The following is a 16,620-nucleotide window of genomic DNA, read 5'->3' on the forward strand; positions in this document are numbered from 1 at the left end:
ATGAGGGAGGTGCAGTCTAATTAGCAGAGTGCATAGTGAGAGGAACTAGGTAGGACTCTTTTCTAAGAACAAAAATCTCCTTTTGAAGTACTTCTCAAAAAGGGAAAATCATGGTCTCTGGTGTTTTGGTCAAGGGAATTATTCTATAGGATGTAACTGCAACTTGATTTTGTAAGGAAACAGATGGAGTATTTGTGTACTGCTACTTTCAGCTACATACAGGATTCATACTCAGACATAAGACTGATCTCAGAAACAGTCTTTGGTTTAAAGGATAATGATCTCCAATGATAATTAACTCATTTCTCTGAATTTCCAACAGATATACAGATAGATCCCTATGTGTTGTTTAACTCTGTTTTCCAAACTAGAACATCAGATAATGTTTATAGTTGGGGGCTATATCAAAAGTTACATTTGCCATATACTTAAAACAATTACTGAACACCAAGGACTTCTAAAGGCATATGTTCATTATAGCCTTTTAAAATAAATTTACTGATTTATATGAAGAGAACAGTTTTCATTTATTTCTATATACAATTTTTTTTTAAAGATTTTAGGCCGGTGCCGCAGCTCACTAGGCTAATCCTCTGCCTAGTGGCGCCGGCACACTGGGTTCTAGTCCTGGTCGGGGCGCCAGATTCTGTCCCGGTTGCCCCTCTTCCAGGCCAGCTCTCTGCTGTGGCCAGGGAGTGCAGTGGAGGATGGCCCAAGTACTTGGGCCCTGCACCCCATGGGAGACCAGGATAAGTACCTGACTCCTGCCTTCAGATCAGTGTGGTGCGCCGGCCACAGCGCATTGGCCGCGGCGGCCATTGGAGGGTGAACCAACGGCAAAATAAGACCTTTCTCTCTGTCTCTCTCTCTCACTGTCCACTCTGCCTGCCAAAAAAAAAAAAAAAGATTCTACTTATTTATTTGAGAGGCAGAGTTACAGACAGAGGGAGAGACAAAGAGAAAGGTCTTCCATCTACTGGTTCACTCCCCAGATGGTGGCAATGGCTGGAGTTGAGCCCATGTGAAGCCAGGAGCCAGAACCTTCCTTTAGGTTTCCCACATGAGTGCCAGGGCTCAAGCACTTGGGCCATCCTCTACTACTTTCCCAGGCCATAGCAGAGAGTTGGATTGGAAGAGGAGCAGCCTGGACACAAGCCAGTGCCCATATGGGATTATTGCACGACAGGCAGAGTTTAGCCCATTACACCTCAGTGCCAGGCCCCTCATATATAAAGTTTTTTGTTTTTGTTTTTGTTTTTTAAACAGGCAGAGTGGACAGTGAGAGAGAGAGAGAGAGAGAAAGGTCTTCCTTTTTCTGTTGGTTCACCGCGCTGATCCGAAGCCAGGAGCCAGGTGCTTCTCCTGGTCTCCCATGCGGGTGCAGGGCCCAAGGACTTGGGCCATCCTCCACTGCACTCCCGGGCCACAGCAGAGAGCTGGCCTGGAAGAGGAGCAACCGGGACAGAATCTGGTGCCCTGACTGGGATTAGAACCCGGAGTGCCAGCGCTGCAGGCGGAGGATTAGCCTAGTGAGCTGGGGCGCCAGCCATATATACAGTTTTAAGAGCACAATGATACTTCCCACCCTCCCATCTGTCCCTCCCTCACTCCCACCCTCCCTCTTCCTTCCTTTCTTATTTTTCCTTTAATTTTTGTAATGCCATACTTTCAATTTACTTTATAAGTACAAGCTTAATCCTCCACTAAATAAAGAATTCAATAAGTAGAAAGCAGAAAGAGCACTATTCTTCAGGAGTATAGACAAGGGCTATAAACAATAATCAAATGTCAAGATGTGAATTTCACTCATATACATTATATTTATTCTGCACTCTTTATATTAGCTAACACAAATCAGAGAAAACATATGATGTTTGTTTTTGAGGGACTGGCTTATTTTATTGAGTATAATGGTCTCCAATTGTACCCATTTTGTTGCAAAAAACAGGATTCCATTCTTTTTATGGCACACTAGTATTCTATCATGTGTGTGTTTCATATTCTTATATACATCATATACATCTTCATATACATATATATGACCTTATACATCATATTTTATTCATCTAGTCATCAGTTGGTGGACAACTGGATTGATTCCATATCTTAGCTATTGTGAATTGAGCTGCACTAAATATGGGGGTACAGAAAACTCTTTCATATGCTGATTTCACATCTTTTGAGGAAGTTCTGTGGCTATAATGTTAGGCCATAGGAAGGGAAAAAAAAAACTATAACAATTCATACCAAAGGTTACTACCCTTTTATATATCTATATCTTCATCTACATCTACATCTACATCTACATCTACATCTATCTATCATCTACACACATATTTTTGACCACACAAGGGGTTGTCTCAGATTTATAGCTCTGGGGCTGGCACCGTGGCCTAGCGCACAAAGCTGCTGCCTGCAGTGCCGGCATCCCACATGGGCACTGGTTCAAGTCCAGACTGTTCCACTTCTGATCCAGCTCTCTGCTTTGGCCTGAGAAAGCAGTAGAGGATGGCCCAAGCCCTTGGGCCCCTGCACCAGCACGGGAGACCCAGAAGAAGCTCCTGACTCCGGATCAGCTCAGCTCTAGCCATTGTAGCCATTTGGGGAGTGAACCAGCAGATGGAAGACCTCCCTGCCTCTGCCTTTCTGTAACTCTGCCTTTCAAATAAATAAATAAATCTTTAAAAAATTATAGCTCTTGGATATTGGCTAACCTGATGCTCTTAAACCACGTTTCTCTGTAAAGTCAATGAAAACAAACACTCGTCTTCTTCACCAAATAATTTTCAACTACTACACATGAAACTCAGAGCTAGACTTCAAAAGAGAAAAAGCATCACTAGAAATAAAAAAGTCTAATTTTCCAGGCATTTGATAATAGCTGAAAAAATTTACTAAACACACTGGTATGCTCCCATTGGATGGGAGTCAATGGGGAATAAGTATTTCTTTTTCTCACCTAAACCTATCCCAAAGTACTACAGTAAAATAAATAGCAAGTGTTACAGGTTGAGGTATCTGTGATTCATAATCCTTCCACTCACAATGCATATCCGAAAGCTTGGTTTCTCCAAAAATATATCCCTTTGACTATAGCTATTTTCAGTACTGGAGAAATTCCTGTTTTCTTTAATAACAATTTGACTAAAGGTATATGTGTCATGATTTTCATATTACTTATTTAAAGCTTACTCAAGCGTATGCTTTAGGTGAGGATGAGATTCCTAATTATCATAAAACAATTAATATGACCACAGCACTTACTCAATCTACTTTACCTCCCACTGGAGCTACCAAGCAGGAAAATAAATGATTGGTAAGTCAATGTGTGCAATCAGCCAGCTGTCACATTCACTGATATGAGGATTTAATCATCAGCAAAACTGGAGAGATGGCATTTGTTGGGGATACATATTGTAATATGGAACAGAGACCCATTCGTTTTAGATATTTTAAACTAAATTTCATCATCATAACCATCATCATCATCAGATTATTTTTGGTATTTTAAACAATGCAATGATATGTAAAATTCAATACACATAAAATTACTTTAAATTCTCCTTAATCATGCATCAACTTATTTCTGTATTTTTCTAACAAATATTTATTGTAAGCTGAATGTAGCAAAATTTTGTCATCATCTGACATATGGCATATCACTTAACCTCAAGGATTTTCATAATCCTAATCTTTAATATGATATTTTGAAAAAATTACTCTAAGAACTCTTGTACTTAAGGATTAGATGCAAGTACAGTGACACAGGGCACTAGCATGTAGTTTGTTGGTGCCTAAAATTTTTTATTCTGTGTCAACTAATGGTTCTTACGTTTGAATAGAAAGACTATAAGAGAAGAAACTATCATTCCCCATGTTCTCTTTGGTCCTAAAACAATCACATCATCATACATTATTACTTTGTCCCTCCTCTTTAGTTTCTCTAAGTGGTGTGTGTGTGTGTGTGTGTGTTTAAAAGGAATGTTTCTCTGCCTGTCTTCCTTCTTCAAAAAATTATGGAAATCTATTCCCTTTACTGTGTAAAAAAAATAGAATGGAATGGAAATTGAATAACAAATACATTAGAAGGATATCCCCACAGGTGAGAATACCATTCTTTGGCTTCCTCCCAAATCCTCCTGTCTACTGGCCTTGTGCCCGATTTATCTGGGGAGAATTCCTGTTCTTCCAGGAGGCTTTGAAGAGACACCACATGTTACAGAAGCAGCCATCCTGCCCTTACCCCACTTATGGCTGTCAGCTTCATAGGAGGGCATGATCTAGAGGTGGTCTGTCACTTTTTTTAAAAAAATGAGTCAGCTCTGTGATGAGTGAAGATTGTTCATCTCTGACTTGCACTTGGCACATAGAAAAGGTCTTGGTCCCCTGTGATGTTAAGTGTCCCAGGCAATGGTCAAGCCAATGTCTTTCCTCCCTATACTACTACCACCTTCCAAACATTCAACCACAAAGCTAGTTTAATAGAAATAGGTGTTTTGTATTTAACATTGTTGAACTATTTTTTTGCTATACTTAATGCAAAAATTTTCAGTTGTTCCAAGTGGAAACATCTTTTTAAAGTGTCACAGTTTGCTTCATTCAATATAAATAAATTTTTAAAGTTAATAATATAGGCTTAATTTGTGAAAATCAAAAGCAAAAGAACAGAGTATATATATTTTTGATATCATATGGAAAATAGTATTACTACCAGTGTTTTCTAAAATTGGATACTTAATCACACAAAATGTAGACATTCATCCAAAGTCACACATGAGTTAATAGAAATGTTTGAATATCTAAATTATAACCTAACTTCATAGTATATAGAAAATCTTTGCAAATAAAATTTTACCGTTACCTTTGAGGAAGGGAAAACAACTTAATTTCCCAATGTCACCATGATCTCCAATTTATTTCTTTCCCATGACCATGCATACTTTTGATTTCTTCCTGTTATTAGCCCTCATTTAACAGTTCCTCTTCTCCCACATCCTTCATTTGTAAAACTGCCATGAATAGGTTTCCAAGATGCTTCCTCTCATATCACTACCTACAGAAGACTTTATCTCATCTAATCAAATTTGTTTAGCTGGTATTCACCTTCATTGCTAAATCAGGAACTTTACATCTTCTTCCCCAACACATCCCCACTTTTCTTTAAATTAAAAGATAAGTTTATTTTGGCACAAAAATATCTTGATATTCATTCCTAGTAATTTCATTATATGCACATTCCACGAACTTTGTGAAGATCCTCATGTGTAGATGTGTGTGTGTATTTTGTAATGATAAATACTAACATAATTTATTACTGTATATCTCATAAAACTTGATGTATATTTAGTATCTATTCCATTTCAACTCCAGTACCTGGAACATAATTTAAAAATTGATTAAAGTAGAAACAGGAAGGCATTCCCACTTATCAAGGCATATTCTAACATTGTTGGTCTGCCTGAGTTTATCCGAACACATCTCAAAGGTCTGCACTCAGAAAATCCTTTAGCCAATCCCCTTGGCAGTAGAAATGATAATCTATGCAATCATGATTTAAAAGAGTACCTGTGTGTTTGCAATTTATCACTTTGACTAAGAAGGCATAGACATGAGTCAGTTCCACGAAGGCATTGCAAGAAGACTCTATGTATTATCTTGATTTTGCTAAAAGAGAACCATTCATTACATAGATTATTTTTTCCCCAAGGAGTGTTTTTCCTTTAGTTCCTTTTTACAGGTTCCACAGAGACAAATGTTATTTGGATCCAATGAAGAAAGATGTTCAGAGTTTCAAAAAAAGGTCAATGAATTAAGTTAGTTTATTTTTAAGCAGGTCATTTTTCATACTCTCGCTTGCCTGGAGCAAAGTTCAGACAGTCCTGCAACTTTACCCTGGTTTCTTTAGATAATTAAGCATTTATTATTCACTTGCCTTGCATTTCATTTAGACTTCCCATCCTCAATCACTTAGGATGTACTGCAACTACTTTCTCACTGTGGTCCTCAAATCAGTGCTTTTGAAATAAATGTTACATTACTCCCTGTCTGTACCCAAAATGTTATAAATAAACATATGGTATTGGGGGTGGCAGGGAGGGGAAAACAAAACAAAACAAAAAAAGAAAACATTTTTGGAATACAAATAAGCTATTTTCAGCTTTCTGCAGTACAACAATGAATGTATTCACAAAAATGAGCATTCACTTCACAATTACTAATGCCTCACAGCTCTTGCACAACTCTGCCTTCTATGCCTAGAGATGAAGGGGGCCTGGGCCTGCTTCCAACTTACAGGGGTCTCTTCCCAAACCAATGGAAATCCTTGGAGTGAGCTACAATGCTTATAAGTCATGTGGGGATTTAGGAATTGCTAAAATTTAGGATGTGGACTCAGACAGATAGATGGACTTTGAATCCTGCTTCAGATACCTTGGGGAGACAATGTATCAAGTCAGACTCTCTGATCTCTGCTCAGTAAAACTGAGATGACATAAATACCTCCTTCAAAACCTTGTATGCAAAAAATTAATTAAATTTGACAATGCATGTAAAGCCAATGAACACAATTGTCAAGAGTATAATAAATGTTCAATAAATGAGGCTGTAGTTATGTTCTTGTTGTTCTGTTCCCCTGTTGTCACAACTTGACGGATAATTATTTAACTATAGAAAGGAGCTGTATGCTATTCCCTTTGACACGTTGTTCTTCATTTGTAAAGTGGAGGCAGAAATTATGCCCTTTACATCTGGTTTGCTGCTTTGTCAAACCTGGAGAAATGTACCAATACAATAATTTCTTGCATTGATTCCTTGTATTGTGGCTGCTATTAGTAGCAATACTGGATGTGGCTATTGTGCTATCATGGTGACCTCCTGAAGAGGAAGATACATTTATAATCATTTTCCCTATCAACCACACCTGAACCTTTCTAGTTCTACTTACAATTTAACAGTAAATCCAAGCAAAACTTCATCAGGGTCGTAAGGCTCATTTTTGCAAGTAAGAGTAGCATTGTGTTGCCTAGATGCTTAAAACACAGAATGAGATTTGGAAATGACAGGGATTTCAGTGTTAAATGAATCTCAAGCAAGGAAAAACCTTATCTGAGGTTAACATGGTGTTCTTTCCGTAAGAAACTGATAGAAGGAACATGGACTGCAGGGCAAGCTGTCTCCCCTTACTTGTTCCTCTGACATCTCTATGAATCATGGCAGGCTTTCCTCCTTTTTTCCACTAATGTGTTATTCTTTATTCTTCTCTTGCTTCCTTCTCCATTCCGCCCCGCTGTCTTCTGTCCTCCCTCCATTCCAACTTTCCTTCCTTCTCAGCTGCTGATTGAAAGACATACAGATGCCAGTCCCTTTGCAAAATCAACCAATCAGACAGCCTCATGCTTTCCTGGACCACACCTTCTAGTATGGGAACTGACAAAACCTATCTGTAGACCAGTCAATAGATAAGACAACTGCTGATTAGGTTACTGTCAGAGCAGCAGATAAACAGAACAAATGGTATCTCTCTGTGTGGTTTAAGCTGATACTTGAAACAAGAGGCAAAGCTCTCCCCAAAGCAGAGAGAATGACATGGTATGGCAACAGAAAATAGTTCTATAAAGGGATAATGTAATAAGTAAGGGGAAAGCAGAACTTATTGGTTCCAAAGTCCAGCATTTGCTTCTTAGCATTCTTGTGAGGAAAAACAAGATACACAGGAATTTCTTCTTTTATTTTTTCTTATTGAAAATATTCTACAACCAAGAATTTGCTTAGAATGGCCAATGAGCAATCTTTATCTTTAAGGAGAGTATGATTACATCCCATCATGGCCTGCTGAGGAAGCCTTTACTGCAACAACATTGATTATTATATCTCAGGTCTGACCCACACTGGGATAGCCAGAATCCTGGTGTAAAGGGAAATAGAAGATGATCCCACACAAGTGGTAACATCCCCAGGTATTCATCCAAATTTTCTTTTGTAATTTATTTTATTTTAATTTTATTTGAAAGGCAGAGAGAGAGAAAAAAGATCTTTTATCTGTTGATTCACTCCCCCAAATACCTGCAACAACCAGTTGAACCGGAGTTCAATCTAGTTCTCTCACATATGTGGCAGGGACCCACACACTTGAACCATTGCCTACTACTTTCCAGGATATACACTAGCAAGAATACAGATAAGATATGGAAGAGCCTGAACATGATGCGGTTGTCTCAGGTGGTGACTTAATTGCTACACCAAACACCTGCCTATCAGCCAACATTTTCTCATCCAATTATGCCATACCTCTTCGTGGAGTCATGGACAGATAAATCTTGTAAGTCATCTTGTTAGTTACTCTGTTTTTCTTTTATTTCTTTTTTTTTATTTATGAGGCAGAGAGACAGACAGAGATCCTATCTGTCGGTTTGCTCCCAAAATGCCTGCAATGGCCAGATCTGGGTCAGAATGAAACCAAGAGATGGAAATTTAATCTGAGTCTCCCACATCAGTGTCAAGGACCCAATGACTTCAGCCATCACCTGCTGCTTCTCAAGGTGTGCAGGAAACTGATATCAGGAGCAGAGCTGAAAGTTGGAGCCAGCACTGAAATATGGGATATTGGTATTCTCAGTGGCATCTTAAACACTAGGTCAAATCCCCACTTCAGGTGCTCTATCTTATGTAATGAGTCTCTGCTTATCCCAGAAATTTTGATATAATTTGAATTAGTGGACATTCCCTTTTTTTAAATATGTCAGTCATTTTTAGAAATAAATGTAGATATTCATATTCTGTCGCTCCCCGTCTTCGTGGAGGAACGACACAGGACCCTGCGCTGTTCTTTCGTCTGCTCGGCCCTCCCCGGGTTTGCTGCTGGTTCTTCCCGGGTTGGCTACCGTCCCTTCCACCTCCGTGGAAGGGCGGTTCCCCCTGCCACATTCCCCACTTCCGCGGGGGAGCGGCACACCGCTGGCCGGCTCTCTCGGGGGCTGCACAGGTGTTCCCCTTAGATGTTCCTGGTGCATGCCGTCTCTCTCCTCCTTTATAGTCCTCCTCCGCCAATCCCAACTCGGCTGCCCACACGCCGAGTACGCTGCTCTCCTCCAATCAGGAGGAGGTCCTCCAGTTTATTGGTTGAACTGGAGGCAGCTGTGTAGAAGCTGTTTCCCTTCTCAGCGCCATATTGTGGGAAAGCAGATGCATAGAATAAGTCTTAATTCCAGTAACAGTATAGTCTGAGTTGCTCCCCACAATATTCTGTTTAGTTTATTCAACAATCATTGCTGATCTTGCATATTACTATGTTTAATATCATATGAGTTGATTTGATAGAGTGAAAAGTTTTCTCTTTGGCTTTAATGTACCTGGCATATGGGCCATAGAGGCCCATGGCTAGGGTTTTCATTCAAATAAGAACTTGTGGGATCAGACTGTAGCATAGTGGGTAAAGTCACCGCCTGCAGTGCTTGCATCCCATATGGGCACTGGTTTGAGTCCTAGCTGCTCCACTTCTGATCCAGCTCTCTACTATAGACTGGGAAAAGCAGTGGAAGAAGGCCCAAGTCATAGGGCCCCTGAACCCACGCGGGAGACCTGGAAGAAGCTCCAGGCTCCTGGCTTTGGACTGGCCCAGCTCCAGCCATTGTGGCAATTTGGGGAGTGAACCAGCAGATGAAAGACCTAGCTCACTTGCTCTCTCTGCCTCTGCCTCTCTGTATATCTGCCTTTCAAATAAATAAATAAGTCAGAAAGAGAGAGAGAGAGAGAGAGAGAGGAAGAGAGAGAGAGAGAAAGGGAGGGAGAGAGAGAGGAAAGGGGGGAAGAAGGGAGGGAGGGAGGGAGGAAAAAAAGAAACTTTTCCAACTGAGAATGCAGTTAGCTGGGACTTTCTGGCTTATGCATCTTCAAGACTGACCTCGGGATTCAAGCCAAGGCTCTTCCCAGGCACGAACTGGTCAATAACTGAGGTTGGTGGATATTTTATGTTAAACGTGGATCTCTTTTAAGGGTAATCTTTGCTCTAAAAATCCCCATGGGTTTGGCTGAGATATTGTCAGATCCGCACTGCTTTATGCTGCTTCCTCCCCAGCTTCCTTGATTGGGTATCAGATCTGTATCTGATACGAGAGACAAGCCTCTTTCCTGCTTCTTTGATCTTTCACCAGCCTAAACCACCACTAAAACACTCGCACCCCTAACCCTCACAGCCTCTGCTTCCCAGAGTACCTAACCTGTCTGCATCATCTGATCACCAGGAAGAGGGTCTGCATTCCATATGCTTACAAAACTAAAAATTCCAAATGTTCAACAAACTTTGTCTAGCCTTTTTCATATTTTTCCAACACAAGAATTTTAAACAGTGCTATTACACTTCTCTCCCCCCCCCCCACACACACACTCACACACACAAACACACACACGTTTATATAAACCTTAAAAAAATTTTAGAGATAAAAGTCAAATTTAGATTCTATGGGAACAATGAACAAATACTGCTTTCATTTGGACACAATGAATAATTATGCAATTACAAAAAATGCTTACATTTTACTCATACATACTTGTTTCAGTTAAAGAACTTGTGCTTCCTATTTACTGATTATTGAACTTATCCTCTCATTCAATCAACATTTAAAAGGCAACTATTGGGGGCCAGTGCCGTGGCTCACTTGGTTGGTTCTCCGCCTGCGGTGCCGGCATCCCATATGGGCGCCGGGTTCTAGTCCCGTTGCTCCTCTTCCAGTCCAGCTCTGCTGTGGCCCGGGAGTGCAGTGGAGGATGGCCCAAGTGCTTGGGCCCCTGCATCCTCATGGGAGACCAGGAGGAAGCACCTGGCTCCTGGCTTCGGATCTGCGCAGGCCGTGGCGGCCGTTTGGGGAGTGAACCAACGGAAGGAAGACCTTTCTCTATCTCTCTCTCACTGTCTAACTCTATCTGTCAAATCAATTTTAAAAAAAGAAAAAAAAAGCAACTATTGTGTAAATTCTTCTTCAATTATCATTTCTTTCCATTATGTTATCCACAACAGGGCCAGAATATGCTTTCTAAAACATAAATCAGGAGGCCAGCATTATAGCATAGGGGGTAAAGCCACTACCTGCGACGCCAGCATTCCATATTAGGGCCAGTTTGAGTCTTGGTTGCTCTATTTCCAACCCAACTCCCTGTTAATGCTCCGGGGAAAGCAGTGGAGCATAGCTCAAGTGCCTGGGCCCCTGCACCCACAAGGGAGACCCAGAAGAAGCTCCTGGCTCCTGCTTCAGCCTGGCTTATCCCTTGTGGGGAGCAACTGGGAGCAACTCGGACTAGACTAAGTTACTGGAATTAAGACTTATTCTATGCATCTGCTTTCCCACAATATGGCGCTGGGAGAGGAGGAAACAGCTTCTACACAGCTGCCTCCAGTTCAACCAATAAACTGGAGGACCTCCTCCTGATTGGAGGAGAGCAGCGTACTCGGCGTGTGGGTAGCCGAGTTGGGATTGGTGGAAGAGGACTATAAAGGAGGAGAGAGACAACGTGCACCAGGAACATCTAAGAGGAACACCTGTGCAGCCCCCGAGAGAGCCGGCCGGCGTGTGCCGCTCCCCCGCGGAAGTGGGGAATGTGGCAGGGGGAACCGCCCTTCCACGGAGGTGGAAGGGACGGTAGCCAACCCGGGAAGAACCAGCAGCAAACCCGGGAAGGGCCGAGCAGACGAAAGAACAACGCAGGGTCTTGTGTCGTTCCTCCATGAAGAGGGGGAGCGACATAATGGTGCCGTGACTCGGATATGAAGCCTAGGCAGGGTCCTGTGTCGTTCCCCCGCGAAGACGGGGAGCGACAATCCCTGGCTGTTAAGACAATTTGGGGAGTGAATCAAAGGATGGAAGACCTCTGTGTCTCTCCCTCTCTTTCTTTATAACTCTGCCTTTCAAATAAATAAGATAAATCCTTTTTTAAATAAAAGATAAATTATACAATTTCATATCTATCAAATTGTAAATGATAAAGCTCGAATAGATGTATGGAGAGATACTCAATATACTAGGTAGAAATATAAATATTAAGTGCTGCAAATGGCAATATGTGAAAATGAAATTTAAAATTACCCGAATTCTCTCACTTAGTAGGAGACTTTTATTATCAACATCTCATAGTAATTTATTTTTTAAAATTTTTTTATTTTTTGACAGGCAGAGTGGACAGTGAGAGAGAGACAGAGAGAAAGGTCTTCCTTTGCTGTTGGTTCACCCTCCAATGGCCGCCGTGGCCAGCGCGCTGCTGGGACAGAATCCAGCGCCCCGACCGGGACTAGAACCCTGTGTGCCGGCGCCGCAAGGCGGAGGATTAGCCTAGTGAGCCGCGGGGCCGGCCAGTAATTTATTCTTAAAATATGCATTACTGAAATGGCACCACCTTACTTCATTTGTTTATATTAAAAAAATGTCTTCCAAAATGCACTGTGAGTTATTTGCAAGCTGAGCCTGGGTTTGATATTTTTCTCCTGATATTTAATTCAGTAGTTGTCAATTAGTGAATGCTCAATAAGTATTTTTTGGATGCATATTTATATTGAATTGGGAATGATGAACAAAAAGATCCCAGGGAACAAATAAATGACCGAAGACCAAAGCAGAATGCTATTGAACTTTACTTAGAAAATTAACACATATCTGTCTTATAAAAGCCCCTGGATCATCATCATTATCTGAGAAAGTGAAGTGTCTTTGGAATTAGTTGAGTACCAACTCTGCCAGCCTGCAGGGCCAGCATCCCATATGGGCACTGGTTTGAGTCCCAGCTGCTCCACTTCCTATCTAGCTCTCTGCTGTGGCCTGGGAAAGCAGTAGAAGATGGCCCATGTCCTTGGGCCCCTGCACCCATGTAGGAGACCTGGAAGAAGCTCCTGGCTTCAGATCAGCTTAGCTCTGGCTGTTGCAGTCATTTAAGGAGTGAACAAGCAGAATTGAAGACCTTTCTCTCTCTCTAACTCAACCTCTCTCTGTAACTCTATCTTTCAAATAAATAAAATAAATCTTTAAAAAAATCAAATCAAATAAAATAAAATGCTTGAGTTTCACTGAATTTTAAAAAAAGGCATAGAGAGGCTTAAAATTTTTAATTTAATTAATAACTGACTAAGTAGAAAATCATGGAAATTTATCTCAATAATGCTAAAAATTAATGGAATCAAATAAATGACTACATAGTATATATTTATATTTATTTATTATATGTATCTATATCGAGTTTTTCTCTTTATTAACGTTCAGGCAAAATCACCAGATATAGAATATAAATATAATCAAAACATACTCTTTCAGGAATCATTGTTCTTAATTTCTAACAATCATATCATCCTTAATAATAAATTGAATGTGCTATGATGAAATCCCATAAGGCTGAAGAGAGTCTGAAAAATATATGTACTCTTAATATATTCTTAAGAGGACATATTTTCATTCCTAAAAGTTATTAATTTTATGAAATTATTTACCAAATCAGTAAAAATATTTGCTTACTTTTAAAATAACTTATGTTATGGATTATAAAATCTGTATCACCAGACTATAGGATATTGGCTAGGCTTAATATTGTCCACAATAATATCATCATATGAACTCTAAGAGGTGGGTATCAGTATTGTCTTTTATAATGAAGAATCTAATAGAAAAAGTAGCATTCAACATGCACTAAATGATTGCTATATGACACTCTACATGTTTGGTATTTATTACTTTATCATATCTTTATTATAACACTATGAGGTAGCTTCCATACCCATTTTATAGATAAATAAACCAAAATTAAGAAAAATAAATGCTACCTATCAAGAATCACAGTCAATAAGTAACTGAACTTATACTTAATCCTGATATTTAAACATACCTGACATATAGGCAAATTTTTCCCATTGTTCCAGGATGGAAAATTATGAGAGACCATCTAGGAAGTAGGTATATTCTGCAGAAGCTCTATAGCTTGTTTCAATCAGTATCAACGTGATTGTGGGGATTACAATATACCTCACATTGCTCATTCAAATATCACTGATACAAGCAATAAACTACTTAACCATAACATTTCATAACCCAAATCCCAAGAAAAGTGTTTCCCTGAAGCAAAAACATGGCAAATCAAATTCAGAATTTAAGCCACAAACCTGTTTCAGGCTCAATGGAAAAATAAGGCTGCCCTTCCAAGATACTGTAAACCAACTTTGCACTGTTTCCATAAACTGGGTCATCAGCATCGGTAGCTGTTACATTAGTGACAGAAGTACCTAATTTAAAAAGACAGAGAAAAAAGATATAATTAACACATTATTTTTTGCCAAGTGCTAAATTTTACCAAGCATACAGAAATCAATGCGTGGGAATAAAGAAGGACTGAAATCCCCAAGAGTATTGGTATAACGTGCTCTGTCATTATTTCAACACTATCCAAGGCTCTTACAAGAAAGAATACTGCTAGGCTGAAGTACTACACAAAGACAGTCCTTTTAGCGTCTGTATTATTTAAGATTCCTTTGTAGTTTTCATTTTAAAGACACCTGTTAGATTCATGTGTGCTTGGAGAATATGTAAAGGAATCATATCAAAGGAATAGGAAACACAAGGTTAATAATATAATATAGTATGTAGCACTTAAGTTTTTGCAAAGGCACAACTGAATGTATCTGGAAAAAAGTGGCTGCTGAAAAAAAACTGTACAGAATATCAAAGGAATATTTTATTCCATCATTTTTATTTCTTCAGAATATAAATTAGATTGGAACTACCAATTAATCAGCATGCTAAGGTAATTAGGCCTATGGATAATAGAATCAAATCTCTTTTTCAGATTAATCATCTCTCTTTTATTCATTCATTCCCTCAACAATCACACACATATAGTTTGCCTAATGTAGATCATATACACATATACACACACACACAAATATGAACAAACTTTCTACACACAAGGAGCTTAGCTTGATGATGGGAGTGAAAATAATGGGACAAATAGACAAATTCAGCTGAATGTAATTGCCCCCAGTATGTAACTTTCACATAGTGTAACACAGGTGACATGGTCAGGGACAGCTTTTAGACAGACTGACTTTGAGTTAATTATTAAGGAAAAGTAGAGTTTAGCAGAAGAGGGGCAGGGAAGGAATGTCGAGTAATGTGTCAAGCTCAAGTAAAGGCGAAACAATATGAAAGGCCGTAGAAAACTATAAAACGGGAGAAACTGGAAAAGCTTGGAGTTGCAGCAAGAACCATGTTCTGTCAGAGTGGAGACCCTGTCTTCTCCTTGAGGGAGAAAATATTAGACATACAACATTCATTAAACATATGTGTGTATGTGTGTGTATAATTAAAAACTGCTCTTTGAACAAATGGATAAGTGAATACATTGATGAGGAATGGTAAGTGGATGTCACTGACCAGTTTCCAGAAAGCAAATTCTGAGATAGATTCCTTGCAGAGTTTTTATTGAAGAGTGGACTATGATCAATACCTGCAGGGAAGTGACAAGGACAGGAATGGACAGAAGGAGCATTTGGACTGTCATATGGCCACACACACACACACACACACACAGGCTGTGGATTCCAGTAGGGCTCTAGACTGGGCAGCTCACTGAGGAAATGAGATCAGGCCTCTGTATGCTAGCACAAACCAGTCATAGAAAGCACACTCCGGAGACTGGGTGTGGGCCTTGAGAGAGCAGATCCCTCAACCAAGGGCAAGCACAAAGTTGTGACATGGATCACCAGCCCTAAGCTGTCAATCATCTCCAATAACTGGAGGAAGAGTGTTTCAATATCAAAGGGGATGAAGTCAGTGTCTGAGCAGCCTACCTCAGTGGTTACTGAAACAAAGGAGAGCTCCTGTGGTATTCTAGTAATAAAAATTGTGAATTATCTTCACTATACAAGAAAATGCAATGATAATATTTGTTGAGCAGTTGATATTCCTATTAAATTAGAATTTCCACTCAGAATAATGATTCAGAGGTTCTACAATATCTACACTCAGTGCAATCAGTGCATTCAAATACACTCAATGCCTCTTTTGTAACACATTCACCAGACATTGGGAGCAATGCATATATATTTTAAATTAAGACTCATGTTCACAAGTAACTCATCAACTAGCTAATGAAAATGAACACATGAAAGTACAGTGTATGTAGTATTCAAATATTAGAAAGTTTGGAGGCAAAATCTTGCTATTGAAGGGAAGAGAGTGATATAAAAGTGCAAAATAACTTACAAGGAAAGACAACAGAAAAAGTCAGCTTGCAAAGCTAGGACTGGAGATCCAAGCTGAGAATAAAATATAGGGGGCATCCGAATGCCAGGACAAGGGGTATTAGCCTTACCCTGTAGGAAATGGCTAAGGTATATCAGCTAAAGATAATCCTATGTGTGGGCTGCTCCCTCTGGTAGTACACCCAGGTACATGTGTATAGAGATTAGGAACCCAGACTAATTATGAAGTTATAGCAGTAGTCAGGGTACGAGGTGACAAAACTAACACTAACGGCAATAAAAGTGAATATCATTCTTAATTGTCTGGTTTTCATCCTTGTACTAAGATACTGAACTGAGGGTAAACTGTATGAACGGTTCCTTCCAGAATGAGATGGAGGGGCCTGTGTGGTGTT

General features: G+C 39.8%; 1 protein-coding gene across 9 annotated transcripts in view; it reads right to left on the reverse strand.

Moving 5' to 3' along the window:
- Positions 1-16,620, reverse strand: part of CDH8 (cadherin 8) — a 418,197-nt gene that overhangs the window by 207,015 nt on the left and 194,562 nt on the right. For all 9 annotated transcript variants that reach the window (XM_070063301.2, XM_070063302.2, XM_070063300.2 and 6 more), the window contains exon 4: positions 14,129-14,248. In XM_070063301.2, coding sequence (XP_069919402.1) covers positions 14,129-14,248 — 120 coding nt within the window. The remainder of the gene's footprint in view (positions 1-14,128; positions 14,249-16,620) is intronic.

This window comes from Oryctolagus cuniculus, chromosome 18, assembly GCF_051225735.1.
Source record: "Oryctolagus cuniculus isolate XC-2025 breed Fujian yellow rabbit chromosome 18, ASM5122573v1, whole genome shotgun sequence".
In the NCBI taxonomy this organism is placed as follows: domain Eukaryota; kingdom Metazoa; phylum Chordata; class Mammalia; order Lagomorpha; family Leporidae; genus Oryctolagus; species Oryctolagus cuniculus.